Here is a 23,077-nt window from a genome sequence, read left to right as displayed (position 1 = left end):
GTTTTGTAAACTGCAGCGCTAAACATGCCTGCTGGTGATCTCTTCGATGTTTAACGTGGGAGACCACCCAATCGCATTTGGCGCCTTTTCTACCTATGTTATGAAAATGGCATCGATATCATCCGCATGATTAAAAATATAATAACTGGACATATTACTTTCTAAAATAATAGTTTTATAATGCTTACATTTATTTCTACCTGGTTGAGAATATATTTTCGAGATAAATTCCATATATTTTGTGTAATATGCTTGCACTATACTTTGCGTAGTAAGTACTTTCGGTGTGAGTGGGCTTCATGAAAGTAGGAAAGCAGCCGAAAAAGAATGGTGAATACTAGACACCGAGCGGAAAATCGCTCGGAAGTCCCGTTTTTGTCACATGAAGATTTCGGCAAGAGGGACCATGAAGCAAACGTGAGATTTCATCTGATCTAAGTGTGAATTCGCACATCCTTTGATATCGAACAAAGGGTTTTCATTCATTTCGAATTTCCTCGGAAACATAGATGCTACTTATTTATTACTTTCACTTACATGTATATCGTAGCATCTTTAGTTATTGGCAAAATTAATTAAGTTAATTTATAGTATTAAATCTTGCAATGGTTAATACTTGATTTGACAGTATTTGAACCTGAATCTTGAATTTATTTTATCCGAGACATATTTATGAATGCACCCAGGGAAACAGGCTGAACTGCTGAACGATACAGCCAAAGAAAATCTGTGCACATTTATTGTGATATGTCGCTGACTGATTCACTTAAGTTGATGACTGATTCACTTAAGTTGACGTTACCACAAAAACTATGCACATTGATTCCATTACACAAATCAATGAATATTTTCACTTTTCAGGGTGAAGAAACAGATGAGAGTAGTGGTGTTGTTGATTTCTCACCAAGGAGTCTCAGAAAGTCTGTAAACCAGAGAAGTACTAGAGCAGCTACCAGGCGCAGGTAAAACAGTCACAATTATTTCTACGTTCATAGATATGTAACATTTATTTTAATGTAGAGCAATCATTTAACATTCAGTGAGTTAAAAACTTTAATATGTAGTACTTCGATTGTAGGTTTGTTATACATGATGATGACCCAACAGATGAAGAAAGTGATTATGGTGAGCACAAACATGGAGAAATTTATGGTAGATTTACAAAATTAGCATTTAAACTTATATCAGAGATATAAGCAACATATTGTGTTCATATCCATTTGGGCAAGCAGGTGTCAGATTTTCAATTTTCTGTTATCAGTGTTTATGTTAACAAATAAATGTGTGTAAATATGTATTAAAAAATAAATTATACCCCTGAAAAAAAAATCTCAAAATTATTCTTAAAAAAAAAATTCTACATAAATTTAAAATTTTCAAATTATCTAGCCAATTCTATAAACAAAACCTGGCTTTGGGGCCATAATACTTAAATTGAGCTCACTTTTGATCTCAGTCTCCCTTTTCCACTATATATTCCTTTTGTAAAAGTGAGACTGAGGTTAAAGATGAGCTCGTCTAAGTGTGATGGCCATGGACCAGATATCCTGTTAAAAGCATGTCAGCGTCTTAACTTCAGTTTGGCTCCGTTAAAAAAGCTGTTGGTAATTAGTTGAAGTGCTTGACTAACAATCTGATGTTGTTTTTGTCCTCCGTCAAAATCAAGATGGTGGAATCGGTAAAAAGTTTAAAAATGTAAATTTACCCTCCCCCCCCCCAAAAAAAAACAATATTTTTTTTCCTCATTTTTAAAGCCTTAGGAAATGTAACTACAAAAACAAAACAAAGCCAGAATGCATTTTCAATGATTCATTTTGAAGTGGGTTCTGCATAATATCAGTGTTGTCCCTAAGAACCGGCCACCAGCCAAATTGACAACTTTAATTGATAAAAATGCTGCTTTGAAATTAAAAATTTAAAATTGAATTCTTGTAAGGTCCACAGAGATTTGTTCATAAACCTCATCCCATAACCTGTTACAATTAATCTCTAACCCTTTACTTTAAAATAAAGGGAAAACACTAATATTGCTCAAGATGTACAATTTCAATAAATGTGCATACCAGTATAAGCAATAAAATTAGAAAGTTGTGTATAGTTTTCATGTTTTCTTGATATTGACTGAATCACAAAATTGTTGATTGCATCCAGCAATTAGGAATGGGTCCAGTGCTTTTTCAACTGGGAAAACATCTACATGACGTAAAGGATGAGTGCACTTAAGCTATGAGAGCTGGGTCCCGGTGTTTTGCGCAAAATAAAATTCCAAAGGTCATAAACTTTATGTTTTATAGGTATTAAACAATGTCTTAAGAGCAGGTTTTGGTATATTATACTACATGAAAGTATTAAATAATGCCGAGCGACACTAGCTTTTGAGACGGGGGTCTAACAGTTTTGTCACATTTCTATTGTTATTCATATGCATACCAGTTTTCAACGACATTGTTTACATCGAGCCGCAACTTGTCCATTGGACTCATTTGCACAGAATGTGTATTTTGATTTAAACTTCAACATATCCAAAGGACAATGTTGGACAAATTGCGGCTCATATCTAATTTTTTGAAAAAGTCTCCAAACTACGGTCGAATTAGCCACTAAATTAACAGTTCACCGAGTGTCAACGATTGATATTATAATCACTTTACTCACGTGACATTCCACTGTTCGATACGCTAAGGCTTTCATTGAGCATTTCATTGTGTTTGTTATTGAAAGTTTCTATTGTGACAGTATCTATCGTACTTTCAGCTTCAAACTATGGAAGATTTTTGCGCAAATTTTAATAGGGTTTGAAGATTATATGTCTCTTATTTTACTTTGTATTTTTCATTACGGGTGTTTTGAAAGAATTCTGGTATTGACAGTGTGATTAGTAAGTACATGTACATGTACAGGCTCATGTCGCCTCTGTATAATGGTCTGCAGGGCGAGACATCTTCCCCATCCCTAAACACTAGAATCATTTATTATTTGTGCACCATTAAACTACACATTCTCTCTCTTCTCCATTTAAATTTGCAGTGCGAAAAAAATCATATATGTGCTAATGTTTACATTCCACATCCATGCGATTTAAATGACTCCGCCTATTTGCGGATACCTTAAATTTGTAAGTGGTCCCGTTCAAATTTCCGGAATTTAAGGTTTGTATATGTTCTTTTCAATGACATTGTCTGTAATTATAGAAATATGTATGACAAAAAATTCAAGGAATAAATATCAAAAGAATATGCTTGCACAATAATCATAGATTAATTAAGCGATATATTGTAATGTAAAGCTTAAAATGGGTAGCCGAAAAGGTTCCAAATGACGTACTTAAGTGCACTCATTCTTTCTTTTCTTAAACAAAATTGTGTAGACTTCAATAACTGCACAGTATTTGACTTCAGATTGGACTGGAAAAGGATATAAGATCAAAATACAGATGTAATAATAAAATGTATCTCATCAAAATGCACAGGTGTGAGCTAAACCAGTTTTTACAAGAAAAAACTAAAATAAGATGAAAAATATGATCATGGGACTCAAAAGCATGGTCATCCAGCTAATTTCATATTTTTGGTAAGATCACTTTAGGTTGAAAGTTGCTGGGTAGCCACTAGCCAGTTCTGTAGACTGATGTAAAACTTTTTTTCAGAATCCCATAAAAAACCATCACCAAGGCCAGTACGATCTGTTCGTAGAAGTCGGCCAATTATAGAGGAGAAAGAAGAGGTGGCTGTGCGCCGCAGTAGTCGACAGAAGAATTTGCTTTATGGGACGTTTGACCCCAAGATTTTGGATAGGGCCTTGTATGTTGATAAGCAGAGCTATGATCATGGTGAGGACAATCCCAGAAAGAAAAGAAGAGTGGAAGAAACAGATAATGTATGTTATTGTTAAAGTATAATATATACAATATCAATTAAGTTGTTTTTTTAAAAGGAAACATTATTAGTAGAAGGTGGTGACAAAATAACCAGATATTACCAAAAACTTGATTGAAAATATTTATTTAGCAAAATTTAAAAAATGTTTTGTAGACTTTTTCTATACTTACAAAAATTTATAGCGCAACTGGAAAAGTGAAAGGTTTTTGTGGATTTGTGTTTAGAGCAGTTAATTTGTAGTTTGTGGTTTTATGAGACATTAAGGAATAAATGCATTGTATCACATGTTTGGTTTTATGAAACATTAAGGAATAGATTCATTATATCACATGGTTGAGTATTTGTTCACAGGTTGATGACATGGAAGAGAGCATGTATAGCAGAGTAAAGAGAGTGAGGAAACCAGTAAAGAGAGATATGTATGGAATGCCTGTACACGAGTCTTCAGAAAGTGGTGAGTTGTTGGATGGAAATGTCAAGAGAGACAAATAAGGACAGAAAAAAAATAATAAAATTCTTCCTTGCCCAACTATTGGTACCTATGGAAGGTATAATTGGAAGATTTCTTTTGAGAATTTAATGAATACTATTAACACAAGTAGATGAATGTATACTTTTACCTGTATTTGAAAAGAAGAAGCATCAGAGACTTTCAATATTTGTGTTGCATAGAGTCCAGTGAAGAAGAAGAAGAAAATGATGAAGAAGGAGATGAAGACGGTGAGGAAAATAATGAAGAGGAGGAGGAAGATGAAGATGAAGAGGATAAGAAGTCAGACAAATCACAAAGACGCTCATATTATCTCAGGGAACACAAACCTAGAACACAGCTATTTGAAGTGCCAATAGGTAAGTTTAGGAACATTTAATAATGTTAAGGTCAGTTGAATTGTAAGAGTGGTCTTTTGATTCTTCCATGTTTTGCAGAAGAGAGACGGCGTAGGAAGCCCACAATTTTTGCTGATGCCCCAGATTCACCTGTGAGACGGAAGAAGAAGCACTCGCCAGTTTATCGTTCTCCAGCACATCGACGTGTCAATATTAGGTATGTTGTCACCCTTAAAGAACACAATAAAAACTAGATAATTTGTCTAAGGCGTACAAGAATTCTTACAGGCATTATCACATGTTGTTACAGTACTCTGTTCCTTTTAAGCTTGTAATTCCTATCCATGTCCTACAAGTTGCTGAAGTAATGCTCGTTACAATACTTAACTAAAAAAATGGAGTTAATTTTACCTACAATACATGTATTTTGCATTTTCATTGCATATTTGCACAAGGATTTTAAATAAGATAGCGTCCAGTATCCTTTTTTTAAAGCAATTTTATATTTTGGAAGTGGGCCAACTAGAATCATATCTAATTGTGCAGGTAATTATTCCCTGGAGCATTAATATACATGTATAATCTGAAAATCTTCCTGATTTATAGAAGAAAGAGAGCTTTTCATGGCAGCTCCAGCACCTCTTCATCATCTTCGGGGTCTAGCAGTGATGAAGAGCACTTCCAGAGAAGGAAGGCCAAAAGTATGGCAAGGGCACGGAATCAGCTCCTGCCTATGAACCTAACAGACAAAGATATTGTTGGAACCATGAAGGACAGACAGAGGATTGGAGCCAGTCTGGCTGATATTGACCCTATGACAATTGATAAATCTGTAAGATTTTTATATACATGCAGTTTGTTGAAAACTGTCCATACAAGTAGCATATTTTGTCAAAAGTCATTCAGTGTATTTTTGATATGAATCTGTGGAAACCTGTTTAGTTTATACATGTAATTTTGATATCTAATACATGTACATGTATTTCCTTCCTGTGATATTCTGTTACTGTAATGAAGTCATTTTTCAGTGATTGTCTTCTGCAGGTAACTTTTGAGAGTGTTGGAGGCCTAGAGAAGCATATCAGAGCTCTGAAAGAAATGGTTGTTTTCCCACTTCTCTATTCTGAAGTCTTTGAGAGATTTAAGATAGCACCTCCTAGAGGATGCTTGTTTTATGGACCACCTGGTAAGGTTGCATGGATTTGATTGACTGATTTTGGAAATTTAAAGATATTCATGTTACTGGATTAATTTTACAAGGAATTGTAATTTTTCATGTAATATACAATGAATTTTCTTCAGGTACAGGAAAAACTTTGGTAGCGAGAGCCTTGGCAAATGAATGCAGCAAGGGAGATAAACGTGTAGCTTTTTTCATGAGGAAAGGTGCAGACTGTTTGAGCAAATGGGTTGGAGAGTCGGAGCGTCAGCTTCGCCTTCTCTTTGATCAAGTATGAGGGCATTTTATGTACATGTATTTATTTGATTCATTTTAACTTCAAAGTATATACCAGAAACAAAACTAGTGCAATTCTGAAACCAACAAGGAAATTTGAGGGTTGAAGGGGAGGAAGACAGGATGAAAAAGATTTGACTTTATCATGTTATGATGTACATTATACAGGGTTCTTCATCTTCATATTTAACCATGAACAAAGAAGTTTTGGTCCGAATCGGATAAAACTTGGTACACAAGTAGACTTCACTAAGACACATAATCCTGTGCATTGGTTTTTAATTATAACAAATGTCATGGTAACTAAAAATAGAAATTTTGGTGAATTCTTTCAAAAGGCTACTTCTAGTACAGTTTTTGTCCAATTGCAATTAAACTTGACACATAACAGTCTAAACCAAGGTTCATTATTTTATTTATTGCTGTTTCCAAAATTACAAGTCCAATTGCTACTTTTGTTAAGCAAAAACCAGTAGAGCTACAGTCTTGTCGGAGACTTCTGGATTTTGACATCACATACAATCCCCAAATTATATGCCCATATGTTAACTCTTTTAAATCCTATTACTTTGTGAGAGCTGTTGGGTAGATAACCAAAAAAAAATTAGCAAGAAAAAAAGAGCTTCAAGTGGTCAGTTTTGTAATTCAACTTTATGTGAAAAAAAAATCCTACTTATTGAAACTATATTCTTTTTATTACCATGTAATTGTAAATAAACATATTCTTGTCTTAGGCCTAATCATGGCGCAGATAAATTTAACCCTGATTATGATGATTCTTTGAATTTGTTACAGACTTCACAATTTTTAAATTTTATTATGTTACAATGATACAGGCCTATCAGATGCGGCCCTCTATCATCTTCTTCGATGAGATAGATGGACTAGCACCTGTCAGATCTAGTCGTCAGGATCAAATCCATAGCTCTATTGTGTCCACACTCCTGGCCCTAATGGATGGGCTTGACAACAGAGGAGAGGTAATTGTGATTGGAGCTACCAACAGAATTGATTCCATTGACCCAGCCCTCAGAAGACCAGGCAGATTTGACAGAGAATTTATGTTTTCTCTGCCCTCAAAAGAGGTAAGAATCATTGAGACATTAATGAGGAAAGCATTTGTATACAAAATCAGCAGCATATACATGTACATGTATGTGAAGTAATTTGTTATGTTTTCTGTTTCTCCTAGGCAAGAAGACAAATTCTGTCTATACACACTAAAGATTGGAACCCCAAATTACTACCTCAGTTCATCAACAGTGTGGCTGATCTTTGTGTTGGTAAGTCTTTAGTGAGTTATCTAAATTACCCACATAAACTTATAAAATGAAGCACACAACTCATGATTTATTAACCGTTTTTCTTCAAACTTTAGAAGGTAAGTTTTCTCATTAATTAGACTAAAACTGTGATTTTGTAGGCTACTGTGGAGCAGACTTGAAGGCTCTCTGTACTGAGGCTGCTTTGCTTGCTCTGAGGAAGAGGTACCCTCAGATCTACCAGTCCTCAGAGAAGCTGCAGATTGATGTGTCCAGTATCAGTGTCAGTGCCCAGGACTTCCAGGGAGCCATGCAGTCTATTGTCCCAGCTTCACAGCGATGTGTAGCCTCCCCAGGGAAAGCCCTCAGTTGTCATATCAGGCCACTGTTACAAAACATTCTCTCAACTGCCTTAGAGGCCTTACACAAAGCCTTCCCTGTCAGTATTGCTCAGATATCTCAGGACTCTAAAAGTAAGATATGAAATAGAAATATTGTGGCTTAACTGGGAGATAATAATCTGGGTCAAATTACACATTTTTTTCTGGATAAGATACTGGGCTGAAGTGTGTTTTTTTTTTCTGTGTAGCCCAGTCTCAGGGACTGTATGATGATTGGAGTGATGAGGAGAATCAGGAGATGCTGACAATTTATGAGGGAAAGAGAAGAAGTAGAGTCACAGATGAAGAATTCATGGATAATCTTATCAGGTATCCACAAGTGCACTGAAATTTCTGCACATACTGTATATGACTGATCAGCTCTTGATCTAAATGCTGTTGTCTTTGAATCTTTGAAATGCTTTTGAACCTTTAATTGATGAGAGAAAATGGAAAAAATTAAAGCACTTAAAAGTACATTTTAGGTATTGAACTAATGTATATGCTTTGAGGTGTGTTTGTTATCCTCTCTTTTAACTTTTTTAACAGTTATTCTAGCAGGAAGCCGTGCTTGTACAGACCCCGTTTGATTCTGGAGGGACCGGCTGGTAGGGGACAGACCACTCACCTGGGTCCTTCTCTGCTACATCATATGGAACACCTGTCAGTTCACCTGCTGGATCTGGCCACTATGTTCTGTATCTCCTCCAGGACCCCCGAGGAAGCTTGTGCTCATGTAAGTTTATAGAGTTCAGATGTGGGCAATTGATAGTGTAAATGTATTACATTAAGACTACATAATGCCTATATTGCTTTTTGAATTTTGATGAATGGTTTTGTTGTTTGCTCAGAATACAGTCAAACCTGTATTAAGCAGTCACCTTTGGGAATCATTAAAGTGACCTTTATAGAGAGGTGATCTTTGAAGAGAGGTTCATCTTTTTCAAGAAAATTCTTTTCCAATTTATGTTAGTTCGGTGTTTTACAATACTACATCATAGAATATTAAAGAAGGATGTGTATTGGACATCAATGGTCTCACTAAGTTTTTTTTAAAAATAAATTTTAATAGTCTCCAGATTAAGTTCAAGCTAAATTTGATGACAAAAAAAATATATGAGTTTAATAGGGCATTGCATTATCCTCCATCCAAACAATAACAAAACTTTCTTTTATTATAAGAAATTATCATGCAATGCCATGAATTAAACATAATGTATTTTTATCTAAACGGCATCTTTAAAAAAACATGTTTAGTTACGTAAAATTAACAATTGTATGTTTAAAAATACATAAATCATTGCGTAATAAACAGACAAGTCATATACTCTCAGTTGATCAAAGCAGTGCACAATACAAATTAATATCAAATTCACAAAGCGTGACTAATCCTAACGGTCGTCTTACCTAGTTGAAAATCATGAGATAATCAGGACACATTGTGTATACAAAACAGTTTTAGGGTTTCTACAAATAATACGTTTCCTAGGTGTTAAAAAATGCCTGCCATGAGTTTACACAATAACACCTATCGGAGTTGGGCATGCCAAATGTGAACTAATAATTAGGAAACACCTAAATATTTTACCCATTAATAGATAAATTAGGATGCATTGTTTTTTTTTAATATCACTCAGAATTTTTTAAACCAGATTCCAATTCCATAATGTAAGATTTTCATAAGTTCGTTTTCCTGATAACCATTTTGGTCATTAACACCCTTGTTTGAGTTTTCTTTAAACAAAAATATATTATCCAATATTTTAAACGGTTTTAATTAGGCTAATTATTTTTCCATGATCTCGCCATACTAGACTAATATTTACATTAGTGACAAAAATTGGGGGTCAACTGACTCTAGATCTGATCAAGTGATTGGACAAAATGGCCGCTATATACAAGGTAAAACGGCGATTTTAAATAAAGTTTGATGACTGCTGACCGCGTTACGCAGGTGACCGCTTAATAGAGTTACATTATATAGGAAAATTCATCGGGAGGAAATAAAATGACTGCATAGGACAGGTGACCGCTGGATAAAGGTGACCACCATGACAAGTTTGACTGTAGATTATAATGTGTGAAATCCATCCAAAATGCTATTCCTCCAAGAGTTTTGGTCTAGTTTCAATAAAATGTGGAACAAATATACTAATTCAAAGTACACACTTCTGCTTATCGATTTTTTGATTTCAGTAAATAGTTTTGCCTGATTCCTTAAAATCAGTAATATGTGAAATTCACAGAAAACACCGCTTTTCCAACAGTTTTGGTCTAATTTCATTAAAACTTGGTATTTCAACAAGTGGCTTTAGATTCGGGTTAGAAGTGTTGCAATGGTTACCTAAATACATGTAGAATTATCTCAAAAATTCAAAATACTACTACTTCTTACAGTTTTGGTTTGATTTCAAAACAATTTGGTACAAGTTTAGAGAACATGATATATATATCTAGTTTACTAGTATTATACTACTAATTATAATATACTATAATTTACTAAATGATAAACTGAAGTGAATGGTGTAAGTAAGATGCAACTTTTCCCCAATTTTAATAAAAATGGGTAGAGCTATAGTCTCATCAGAGATTTTTGGCTGTCTTACCCCATAAGATGTTGGTCAAGACCTGAGGTCCAATGTTTTTCTTCAGTTTTGAAGATGACAGTATACTGTCACATGGGTATTCATTACATATCAGGGTTTGGTATGGAAGTTAATGTGTGAATTGATGACTTATTTTCTGTTTCACCCCAATAACAGATTCTGGTGATTTGTTTTTTATAGGTATTCCGTGAGGCGATGAGAACCTCCCCATGTATTGTTTATATGCCTCGTATCAATCAGTGGTGGGATGTCTTGTCTGAGTCCATGAAAACAACATTGCTTACCACCATCCAAAATCTGGACCCTTCATCTGCTATCCTACTCCTGGCCACAAGTGAAGAACCTCTCAAACAGCTTGATCCCTGGGTATGTAGAGTCTTTGTTGACTTATCATTAATATTAACTTACATGAGAATTTATGCTAGTCTTAAAATGGCAGATTTTGAAGGTGGTATTCTTTGTATTCCACTCATCTTGTCTTTTTACTGTATGCAGAGCACAAAATTGAGAAACCCTGGTCTATTTTGTAGGTTAAGGGTATATTTGGACAGCACAGCAGTGAAGTGATTAATGTCAGTAATCCAACTGCAGAAGAGAGGAGAGAATTCTTCCAAGATCTGCTGCTCAATCAAACCACAAAGATAAAGACTGCCAAGAAAAATAAAGGTCCAGTAACTATATGTGTCATTTACTTAGAAAAGAACTACATGTATTTAATCAGAATAATTGAAGGCAAATTTAAGTAATGCAATTTTGAGTATATCTTAATACATTTTAAATAATGATTTTGCTGATTCAAAGTTATTAGAAAAACACATGAAGAATCAAACATAATACATTTATATTATAAATGGTCTGTTAATTGTTTTAATGATGTTGAACAAATTGAGATTCAATAATAAAAAAGTAGGACTAAAAACAGAAGCTGTACCTGGAAGTTTTTTGTCTAGGTGTAAAAAAGAAAAAGAAGGGTGAGATGTTGGATGTTATTAATGTTAATGGTTTGATATTTGTTTGTAATTATTACAAGTCTGTATTGACATTCTTATGAGCTGGCCACATTTTTTCAAAAAAATTCTATTTGTCAAATTCGATTTTTCAGGAAAAAAAAGGATCATAAAATTTCAATCTGACATATTTGTAGTATTCAGTGCATTTAAAAGAAAGATGATAGCACTGCAGTGAAAGATAACATTGATCTTTAAGCAATAAAAAAATTTAGTGATTCTACTTCAAACTCAAAAGTGATCAATTTTCAATGATAAATATTGGTACTGTAATACTTGCCTCGCTCTTCTGTTAAATTACAAAGTTTTGATTCAATTCCACACACCAACCATTGTTTTATTTGATTGCTGATTAATATTGTAGTAAGGGATTTAGAAGTTCTACCCAAAGCACCTCTCCCTCCTCCCAGAAAACTGACGGACAAAGAGCTGAAGGCTCTGAGGGACAAGGAAGAGAGTACACTTAGAGAGTTACGTATATTCCTTAGAGAGGTTATCAACAAAGTAGTCAAAGACAGAAAATTCTACATCTTTGCTCGACCTGTGGATATAGAAGAGGTAGGTATTTACATGCAGTCTAAGAATTAGCTTATTCTTATTGTATTTATTTGCAGACATTATACTATTAAAACATAAATTTTGAATCAAAATGAGGCTTATCTTCTGTAATATTATCTTTGTGGGGTCAAATTTTCGAGGTTCAAGGAAAACTGATTAATTCATGGGGATTTGATTTCATTTGTACAGAAGTGCTGAGTTGTTATATATTTGAAATTTATCATGTACATGTATTTATGAGTCTCTTCATATCATGAAAACAATGAAAATCATACTTCCACAAAAATTAGTGATTTCACAGTATATTTAATAATATAGTATTATCTGCTTAATATCATAATACATAAACCTTACCAAGGGACAATTGAAAGAAGCTCTTACTTTTTAGCTCACCTCGACGAAGTCGAGATGAGCTTATGCTATACCCCCGGCGTCGGCGTTAGCGTCGGCGTCCCAGGTTAAAGTTTTAGGAGCAAGTCCCATTCCCAAGTAACTATAAGCCCTACCTGGACCAAACTTGCATGGATGATGCATCTAGGGATGGACACTACCACACTTGCTTCGGATGCTGGATCTGACCTAGATTTTCCAGATGAGTGACCAGGTTAAAGTTTTAGGAGCAGGTCCATTCCCAAGTAACTATAAGCCCTACCTGGACCAAACTTGCATGGATGATGCATCTAGGGATGGACACTACTACACTTGTTTCGGATGCTGGATCTGATGTAAATTTTCCGGATGAGTGACCAGGTTAAAGTTTTAGGAGCAGGTCCATTCCCAAGTAACTACAAGCCCTACCTGGACCAAACTTGCATGGATGATGCATCTAGGGATGGACACTACCACACTTGCTTCGGATGCTGGATTTGACCTAGATTTACCGGATGAGTGACCAGGTTAAAGTTTTAGGAGCAGGTCCATTCCCAAGTAACTATCAGCCCTACCTTGACCAAACTTGCATGGATGATGCATCTAGGGATGGACACTACCACACTTGCTTCGGATGCTGGATCTGACCTAGATTTTCCAGATGAGTGACCAGGTTAAAGTTTTAGGAGCAGGTCCATTCCCAAGTAACTATAAGCCCTACCTGGACCAAACTTGCATGGATGATGCATCTAGGGATGGACACTACCACACTTGCTTCGGATGCTGGATCTGATGTAGATTTTCCGGATGAGTGACCAGGTTAAAGTTTTAGGAGCAGGTCCATTCCCAAGTAACTATAAGCCCTACCTGGACCAAACTTGCATGGATGATGCATCTAGGGATGGACACTACCACACTTGCTTCGGATGCTGGATCTGACCTAGATTTTCCGGATGAGTGACCAGGTTAAAGTTTTAGGAGCAGGTCCATTCCCAAGTAACTATAAGCCCTACCTGGACCAAACTTGCATGGATGATGCATCTAGGGATGAACATGGCCACACTTAGTTCGGATGCTGGATCTGATGTAGATTTTCCAGATGTGTACCAGGTTAAAGTTTTAGGAGCAGGTCCATTCCCAAGTAACTGTAAGCCCTACCTGGACCAAACTTGCATGGATGATGCATCCAGGGATGGACACTACCACACTTGCTTCGGAAGCTGGATCTGACCTAGATTTTCCACATGTGAGACCAGGTTTAGATTTAGGAGTAGTCTCGTTCCCAAGTAACTATAAGCCCTACCTGGACCAAACTTGCATGGATGATGCATCTAGGGATGTACACTAACCAACTGCTTCGAATGCTGGATCTGACCTAGATTTTCCACATGAGTGAATTTTAGCCATATTTTAACCAAATTAGCATGGATGATGTATCTAGGGATGGATACTTCCAGACTTGCCTTGGATTCTGAATCTGACGTACATTTTCCAGATGAGTGACCAGGGTAATTTTTTGGAGTAGCTATATAATATTATGGCCTGTTATGATTAAACTTGCATAGATGGTGCATCTAAGGATGAAAACTTCCAGACTTGCTTTGGATGTTGGAACTGACCAAAATTTTCTTGATTACTAAACAGGTCAAAAGTTTTTTGAGCAGATCTATAATTAAATCAAACTTGCATGGATATTGATCTTGGGATGTACCCTAACTAGAAAAAAATATGATGTGAAATTTGCCTTACATGTAGATAACATTCGTCGAGGTGAGCTTCGTAATCTTTGATTACCTATGTTTATGTATTTAGGTGCCTGACTACTATGATGTAATCTCTAAACCAATGGATCTGTCCACCATGATGTCCAAGATTGATATGCACCAGTATCAGACTGGCAAGGAGTTCCTGGAGGATGTTGACTTGATTTGTAGTAATGCACTGGAATACAACCCAAACAGGGACACAGCTAGTAAGATTCTATACATTAACAGACATATGATTCAAAGGCTTTTAAAATCACACTTTTACGTAAATGAAAATTATGCTGCTTAAAATAGAAAGAAAACTAAGTACACTACTATAATACCCCATCAACTAGTATACTGGTAGTTTTTAAAGAGGCCTTTGGATGGAGAGGTAATATTCTAAAACTGCAAAGTTTTGATCTACTACAGGTCGAGCCATTCGTCATAGGGCCTGTGCTCTGAGAGACACATTCCATGCCATTATTGATACAGAACTGGATCCTGAGTTTGAAAAACAGTGTGAAGACATTGTTGAATCAAGGAAAAGAAGAGGTAATGCATGAGTCCACACAAATTAAAACTTTATAAAATGCAGACATATCAAAATATTTCAATTATGTATTTTTAACAAAAAATGCTATAATTATTATAAAGCAAGTTTATGTTTATTTGGTTGATTAAAGGAGATGCTGAAACCGGTGATGTTCCTGCCTTTTATATGACCAAATCTATGATGACAAATCAAGAGAGGTTCAGTCGTCGTGTTAGAGGTCTAGACATTGAGAATCATCAGGATCTAGATCAGGTAGAAAAGAAGTGGTCCGAGGAAAAGAGGAAACGGTCTCCAGTCAAAAATCAAGAGCAAGAGGGAGAACAAGGGATGGGGGAGGGCTCCTCAAAAGAGGAGTCCATGGAAATCAGAAACACAACTTCTCCAAAAAAGAAAACAAAAACAGCTCTGTTCACTCAGAGAGCATTCACTGTGTCTCCCAAAAAACCAAAGAGGAAAGAGGTTTGGAGTTACACAAAGAGAAGAAGGTTCAAAAGGTTTGGTAGATATTCCCTTCCCTCTGTCAAAGCACAACTGAACAAAAAATTTGTGATGAAGAACAGTACACAAAAAAGTCCACTTCCACATTTAGAAACCCTGCAAGTGGATGTCACAGAACTTGAGAATAGCAAAACCCCCAAAAGTTCCAAATCACCCTCGGTCCATGCTCACATGTCACCGTCGAGCAGACAAGTGAAGGCTTTATCTCCCAGAATACTGACTACTGTCTCAGACAAAAAGGAGGACATTGAAAAGGCCAAGGAGGACCTGCCCCCAAACACAGATACTCTCAAACCTTCAGCCATAGAGGTAGACAGTGGAATCAGCAGTGCTGTAGATAGTAATGGTGATTCTGTAGACAGTGTGGAACAGGCAAAACAGCTGGCAAAACAGAAATTGATCTCTTTGGATAATATAGAAACTCCTCCAGAGAAAGGTATAAGTTTTAAGTATGAGTATGTGTTCCTGACATCAATTTTAATGCAGAAAGAGCTTTTTAAAAAATACTTATTACATTATGGTAGTTATGACATGTACAGTAAACTTGCATCTGCTTGGTCATGAAAATTAAAAGGTGGTAATATTTTAGCCCCCCCCCCCCCCCTCCCCTTGAAATGGGAAGCATATAGGGTTACCCTTGTCTACTAGCTAGTTAGACTTCTATACAGCTTTGGTTTCTTTGCAATAACTTGAGAGGAGTGGGTTGAATTACAATTTTATAATTTAGCCTTGGGTGGGCTCAGTGGATTTGAGATCATGGGTCAAAGTGTGTGGCTTCTGTGTGACTTGCATCCATGGACACTTCTAGTGTAAAAATGTTCTTAAATTTTGTGAGTAAAATTACACATGATGTTCACTACCACTGGCAGATTTATATTTCATTAATACAATTTTCTGTTTTGCAGAGCCCCCTGTATTGATACCTGAAACGGAACCAGACAAGTTGACCAAGGTGGTGATAAATAGAGAGGCTCTGGAACAGCTGTTGGAGAGGGTGGTGGCTAGTACAGAAGGATTTAATGTGGAGAGACTACAGAAACTTTACAGTGTGTTCACTCAGTGTATTGTACGACACAGAGACAATCATGATAAAGTTGCTTTAGTGCAGGTAAGATTTTTAGTGAACTGGCTATCTAAATATTTAGTTGTGAGTATTCAACTAACTAATCTAATGATATTGAAGTGCTATTATGGTTTGTCAGATTTTTTTTAAGTGAATAAAACTAACTGGTAGACTTAATTTGGAAAGTTTATGCAAATTTATGCAGAATAAGTAAAGTCAGAACACCAAGAGCTCGAGCATTGGTAGAGTATGTTGGCTGTTATTTTTTTCAAAATTCTACCTATCTTAAAGTATTTGTCAAATTTCAGTGAAACTTGATGCACAAAGATTTCATAAAAGTGTAACTTTGTTTTTAATTATTATGATTTATGTTGCCATGGTTTCTAAAATTTATACTTGATAAACTGTAAAGTTACTTTTACAGTTGGCTAGAATTGAATAAAACTTGGTACACAAAGACTATATTGAAATAAATATTACCCGTCATTTCAATTCCACCTGCATTATGTAATCATGAACAAAATCCTCTGTAATAGTTTGTCTTCAATTTTGGTTTGCCAGTATATATATATATATATATATATATATATATATATATATATATATATATATATATATATATATATATATATATATATATATATAAGCACTAAAAACCAACAACACTGTATATCCTAAGTGTCGGAAAAGTTCTGGATGCACAGGCTGAAGTCATTCCGCCCTAATGGTATTAACAAACTTAATGACTTCACCATGATGAATGTGTAAACTTTACTGTTAATTGGCATTAGCAACTCTGGAACAACCTACCCAAATATTTACAGCTTACATTTTTGTTTATTTCTTTTATCAGATTACCAAATTTATAATATATCCAAATTCATATTTTAAAATTGCCCTTCCATATTATCTTTCTTTAATTTCTTTTTATCATGTATAGTTACGCTATTTTGAGAGAATAAGACAATGTATGATTTACTGCTTGGTCGTAATTAATTAGATAATTAATTCGTTCAATTATGTAAATCGCACTTCACGAGAGTACACCCGATAGACCGGACGCAATTCATAGCGCTCCGGATTTCTTTGTTCACAACTGTTTATAAACTTCAAATTAAACATGTAACACTGTAAATATTTAGTGTTTGGTAGTTTAATAGTAGTGCTAGTTGTTTTTGTTTCTCTATTTCCTTTGTTTTTATGACTTCTTAACTTTTTTCTTTGTTCTGAGGAAGGGACAGGTCGTCCCAAAAATTTGACAGTTATTATTGTTTGTGTCGTTGGTCATTTTTAGTGCTTTATATATATTTATTATACCTCTATTTAGAATACTCAAATTTGATTGGCTTGTTAGACTCCAAAAAGTACTGTTTACAGCAATAATGACTTAGGAATCTTTGCACGTGGGGTATAATGACCCGGTCATTATAAATAATGACCGCTAAAAATGACCTGTTAATCTAAATTACATTCAAATTAAAAATTTATGCATACATTAATGATTGTTCATTACAAAAAATGCTGTTATAAAAATTTGTACAGTCTTTTTATGATACGGAATACGATTGGCCTTAAGATGCGTCATAAAATTTATCGTTTTCATTGAAACTTTCATTACAATGTCAATTCAACGAATGCAGACTCGGCTCTTTTGTACAGTAAAAGTCTGCACCAGATTGTCATTGTACTCGGGAATGGTATTTGTGAATTTATAAAAATGCATGTTACTGACAATCACAGAGTGTTTTAATAAATCGGCGGTGCAAAAACTTACAAGACTTGCAGGCGAAAAGTAAACAACGTCAATAACGAATCCCGATCCCGATGGAACACTGATAATAACAGTTCGTAGGTCATATGCAAAATTGATTATTTTAGTAATTAAGCCTACAAAATTAATTGTCTTAACTTATATCGGTATAATAAAACAATTGATTACCCATTATGAGTTCAACATGGTGAAATAAGGACCCTTGACCTGGCCCACTCGCTGACCTGACCTGACCTCAGCTGCTACGCGGCCTCGGTCAGGTCAGGTCACCTCGTGGGCCAGGTCTCAGGTCCTTATTTCACCATGTTGACCTCATAATGGGTAATTAATTGTATAATATATATATTAGGGATGTCAACGAATAGTCGACTATTCGACTATCAGTTGAATGGACCGACGATCGAATAGCAAAGTGCTCACTGCACAGCGTATTTCTTATGTCAGGGTCCTGAATTTGTTGTTTATGGACTCGCACACGTGCGTTCAGTTTGCTTGTTTGTCCTGTGTAGTATTCATCACAGGTTGGACAGGTTATGCAATAAATAACATTTTCTGACCTACTGGTCATGTTGGCATTTGGTGTTATTTTTTACAACATTTCAGAGTTTTTTCACTGCCCTCCTCCAGATATTCACATGTTCCACAGCGTGGGTCACGGCACTTTTTGACGACTTTGGCATTGTCCGATGCAAATCTTGCTCTGGTTAGGATTTTCTTTAGATTGGGTGCCTGTCTCCTGCTGTTAATTATTTGTGACTCCTTGATAACATCTTTTAAATTTTGAGACTGTTCTAAAATGGGAAAAAATCTCCTGGCTGTTTTCAAAATATTGTGGTTGCATGGATTGTGCGTTACAACAAAAGGGATGTTGCTTTTTTCACTATTATCCTTGCGGCAATTGTTCCTTAGTAAAGAAGTAGGAATGCTTTTTGCCTTTTCAGTTCCGGCATTTATAAGATTCTCCAGATAATGTTGTTTTTTGAGATATGATTTAAATTCTTCCAACCTTTTCGACCTTAAAGATGTATCAGTTACTATTGTGCATATGCGTCTTGCTATGTTGTATGGAATATTACATTTAGTATGCGATGGGTGACATGAATGAGATTCCATATACTGGCTACGCCCGTTATGCATAAATTATCCCACATTTCCAACTATTGTTGATGTCCCTGGCATACTAGCGATTCCTTATATTTCTATTCCATTATGAAATAAAATTGTAAATTTAGATTTTAAAAATGTAGACTAATAGATTTAAATAACACAAGGCCTCCCATGTCAATTTCAATAGTACCCTCCCACTGACGTCAAACACAAAGACGGCCACACGAGATTTACATCTTTACAGATGCTAAGACGGACGCACAAGATTTACATGCATATTAAGCTTCCTTAGCTCCTTGCCTATCGCTTGGCGAAATTTACATTCCGGTAGAATGATCAAGAAATCAACTAAACTAACTTTCAAAGAGTTATCACAGAGAAAACAATTAGAAATGGAAATATATATATATATATATATATATATATATATATATATATATATATATATATATATATATATATATATATATATATATATATATCTGTGTGTGTTGTGTGTTAGTCAGGGTACCAGTTAAGTATGATAAACGTTGTTCTTTGTTTATTTTCAGGAATTACAAAATATAACAGAAACCAGTGTCACATCATCCTGATACGAGCAGATCTGAAAATAAAAACGTGTAGTAGGGGCAGATAATTTCAATCCCCATTCCATGTATGAATGCTTGTTAACTTGTAATTTCTGGTCAGATTTATGTCAAATGTATTGTTCAATGATGTTTAGTATTCAGTTTGTCAGATCGTGTAAGAAATAATCATTTGATATACAGTATAAAGGATACTTTTTTAAAGTTGTTTGTACAGAACAATCTTCGTAAATCCACTACAGTCATTATGCATACAAGACTGTTGAATACATTTTATTTGTAAATATTGGAAAGAAAAGCCCTGACATTAGAAAAAAGCTGCATCAGTATGTCAGAAGAAAAAACCCAGAAGGAATATATCCCAGTGCTATTCTGATAAGTTGACTGATACATGTTTCAGCATTCAAGTTTCTATGAACAATTTAGATGAAACAGCTTGTCCTTCTTTTGATTATTAATATTGTCCTTTACATGTCCTAGTTTTGCCAGCTTAACTTTTAATTTAACTAATGTACTTTCTGTGAAAATAATTTAAAGCATCAATTGAATATGTTTATTATATTTTTGTATGGATATTATTTGTGCAGTATTTATTACTGAATTAACTTGTTGACATCTACATGTATATACAATTGTTTAGATGTGAGATTTGCTGTTCAGTTGATTGTCATTTCCACTTAATTTTACTGTGATGAGTTATACACTTTTCTTGGGTTTATATTTTACATTTCTTGATTTACATGAATGTGTGTAAATTTTCATCCAAATACATGTAAATGATATGATAAATGTTTGTAACATTTTACTTTACCATGTACTTTTAAGTACTTAATTTTTTTTAAGTACTACATGGATCAGGACGAGAATACCAAGTCTGTTAACGTCTATAAAATGCTATTTACATGATAAATTGAATTACGTATGTGGATCCACATAGGAAATTGAAGTAAATATGAAATAGCAAGACATTTAACAGAAATATGTAATTTAGACTGCAGATAAACAAAACTTCATCTTCAGTAGCATGTTATACAGCATCAAAACCTATAAATTTTTATTAATTTATGTATTTTTGGGGTATTAGGTTAAATCTTGGTATAAATTTTTTTATGTATTGTTGTATTTGTTTATTGGGTTCATGTTAATTTTTTCCTATGGTACTTCTTAGAAGGTTTTATTGCACAAATTATTTGCATGGTCTTGCATTGATGTCTTACATGTATTGTACTATACTATTTATTGTTAAAATGTGTAATAATTATGCATGAAAGATCTCCATAGTAATCCCAAAAATTAACATATTTTTGTTGCCAGTGTATAAGAAGTCGTAAATGTGGGTCATAAATATCCTTCAGTTATATTTGACCATCATTTATACGCCTGAATGTTCCATTAACAAATACATAGACAATATTACAGAAATTCAGGACTTAACATCAGGGACTTAATGTCAAGGAAAAAAACATGCTGGTTCCGCACACAGCCACGAAGTTGTGGTCCAAGTCTCAGGAACATCGCTCAGAACTCTTATTTATTGTATTTACACCAATAAATTATCAGCAATTGAACTTTTCTTGAATATATGAGGTAATTAGCATCAGTGGTAAAGTGTATGTATCAAGATGAATCAGTTTGATATGGTATATAGTTATACTTCCCGCAAATGAAGTTTTTTTTTGGGGGGGGGGGGGTATATTGGAATCGGCATGTCCGTCTGTCTGTCCATTTGTCTGTAGATGTGATTTTGTGCAGACCTGTTTTTGGAGACTATTTCTTGGATTTTGTCTGAAAATTTTTACACTTATTATTCACTATATAAAGATGTGCACCTGTTATTGGATGACTTTTCTTCATTTTAAAGGTAACAGAGCATCTCTGGCCAAGCAGAGGCTATCTAGAGCTCCTGGAAATTGGGCAGAAGGATTAAGGAAGATCTGGTCTCCCTCTTAATTGCAATTGACTGTCAAATTAAAATGCATAGTTACTAGATGTGGTTGTAATGGATCCTCTCTACCTTACCTTTTTTAGCTCTACTGGTCAGAGACCAGAAGAGCTTATGCGATAGTAAGGTGTCCGTTGTCCGTCCATCTGTCTGTCTAGCTGTCTGTCTGTCCGTCTGTCTGTAAACAATTTTTCAAAACAGTACTCCTCCTACAGTTTTGGTCTGATTTCAATATAACTTGGCACACAAGTAGACTACACTAAGATACATAATTTAAAGCATCGGATTTTGATTTCGATGAACTTTGTTGCCATGGTTACTAAAAATAGAAATTTATGTGAAATTCCTTTAAAATGCTACTCCTCCTACAGTTTTGGTCTGCTTTCAATATAACTTGGCACACAAGTAGACTACACTAAGATACATAATTTAATGCATCAGTATTTGATTTCGATGAACGATGTTGCCATGGTTACTAAAAATAGAAATTGCTGTGAAATTCCTTTAAAACGCTACTCCTCGTACAGTTTTGGTCTGATTTCAATATAACTTGGCACACAGGTAGACTACACTAAGATACATAATTTAGTGCATCAGTTTTTGATTTCGATGAACGGTGTTGCCATGGTTACTAAAAATAGAAATTTCTGTGAAATTCTTTTAAAATGCTACTCCTCCTACAGTTTTGGTCTGATTTCAATATATATTGGCACACAAGTAGACTACACTAAGATACATTATTCTATTTATTGCTGCATGTTGCGAAGTTTCAAATCCAAGTGCTACTTTTCCTTTGTTATATGTATAGACCAGTAGAGCTACAGTCTCATCAGAGACTTCTGGTTTATATAATACACCTGTCTTTTGACTTGCCATATCATGGTATGGGCTTTTCCATCTATCTAGATGTTACAGTATGTCCTAAGACCGTCAATCCATGTCAACTGAAGCATCTTTTTTTTTGGGGGGGGGGGGGGGAGACTGAAGCAATTATTATTATAATTTAAAATATTTGTATAAACATGTCTAATCTGGACACTACTGTTTCCATAGAATGTGACTGGATTGAACAACATTCCGGATTAGACAACATTTTAAACAATTTAATTTAGCCAAAGGGACAAAAAGTTTTCATCAGTATAGACTAGATTTCAGATTACACAACATCTGGAGTAAACATGTTTGTAATATACAATGCATAAAGGCTGAGTCATGGATAGAAAATGACCATTTCTTTGGGATCATTTTTGTTCCATCTGCTGATGGAAAATTGTGCATATTTTTTTAGATTGCCTCTATATGCCTTAAATGTACTTAAGTAAGCTTGGACAATTTTATGCAGAAAATTTATGACTGCATACATGTGTAAATTAATACCACACAGAAAAAAGTGCTTCTGCAATACTTTAAGGTTAGCAATCATTAGTATACATGTATATATTTACAAATGAGACTGTACCTCAG

The 23,077-nt window shown here is 34.9% G+C and overlaps 1 protein-coding gene across 1 annotated transcript; it reads left to right on the top strand.

Moving 5' to 3' along the window:
• Positions 1-262: 262 nt before the first annotated feature.
• On the top strand, positions 263-21,239 carry LOC133189551 (ATPase family AAA domain-containing protein 2-like). Its single transcript, XM_061324913.1, has 24 exons — positions 263-417; positions 862-962; positions 1,079-1,125; positions 3,647-3,876; positions 4,230-4,332; positions 4,551-4,727; positions 4,806-4,923; positions 5,313-5,538; positions 5,751-5,892; positions 6,009-6,157; positions 6,999-7,247; positions 7,355-7,445; positions 7,586-7,897; positions 8,014-8,134; positions 8,354-8,540; positions 10,591-10,776; positions 10,941-11,076; positions 11,361-11,381; positions 11,782-11,975; positions 14,157-14,316; positions 14,522-14,644; positions 14,776-15,579; positions 16,049-16,251; positions 19,636-21,239. The coding sequence occupies exons 1-24, from the start codon at positions 328-330 to the stop codon at positions 19,675-19,677; spliced, it is 4,212 nt and encodes a 1,403-aa protein (XP_061180897.1). The 5' UTR covers positions 263-327; the 3' UTR covers positions 19,678-21,239.
• The last annotated feature ends 1,838 nt before the right edge of the window (positions 21,240-23,077 follow it).

This window comes from Saccostrea echinata, unplaced genomic scaffold, assembly GCF_033153115.1.
Source record: "Saccostrea echinata isolate AGI-Se365-2 ecotype Australia unplaced genomic scaffold, CSIRO_AGI_Sech_v1 ptg000019l, whole genome shotgun sequence".
Lineage (NCBI taxonomy): Eukaryota > Metazoa > Mollusca > Bivalvia > Ostreida > Ostreidae > Saccostrea > Saccostrea echinata.
Note: the sequence above shows the minus strand (reverse complement) of the source record. Positions and strands in the feature narration are given on the sequence as shown.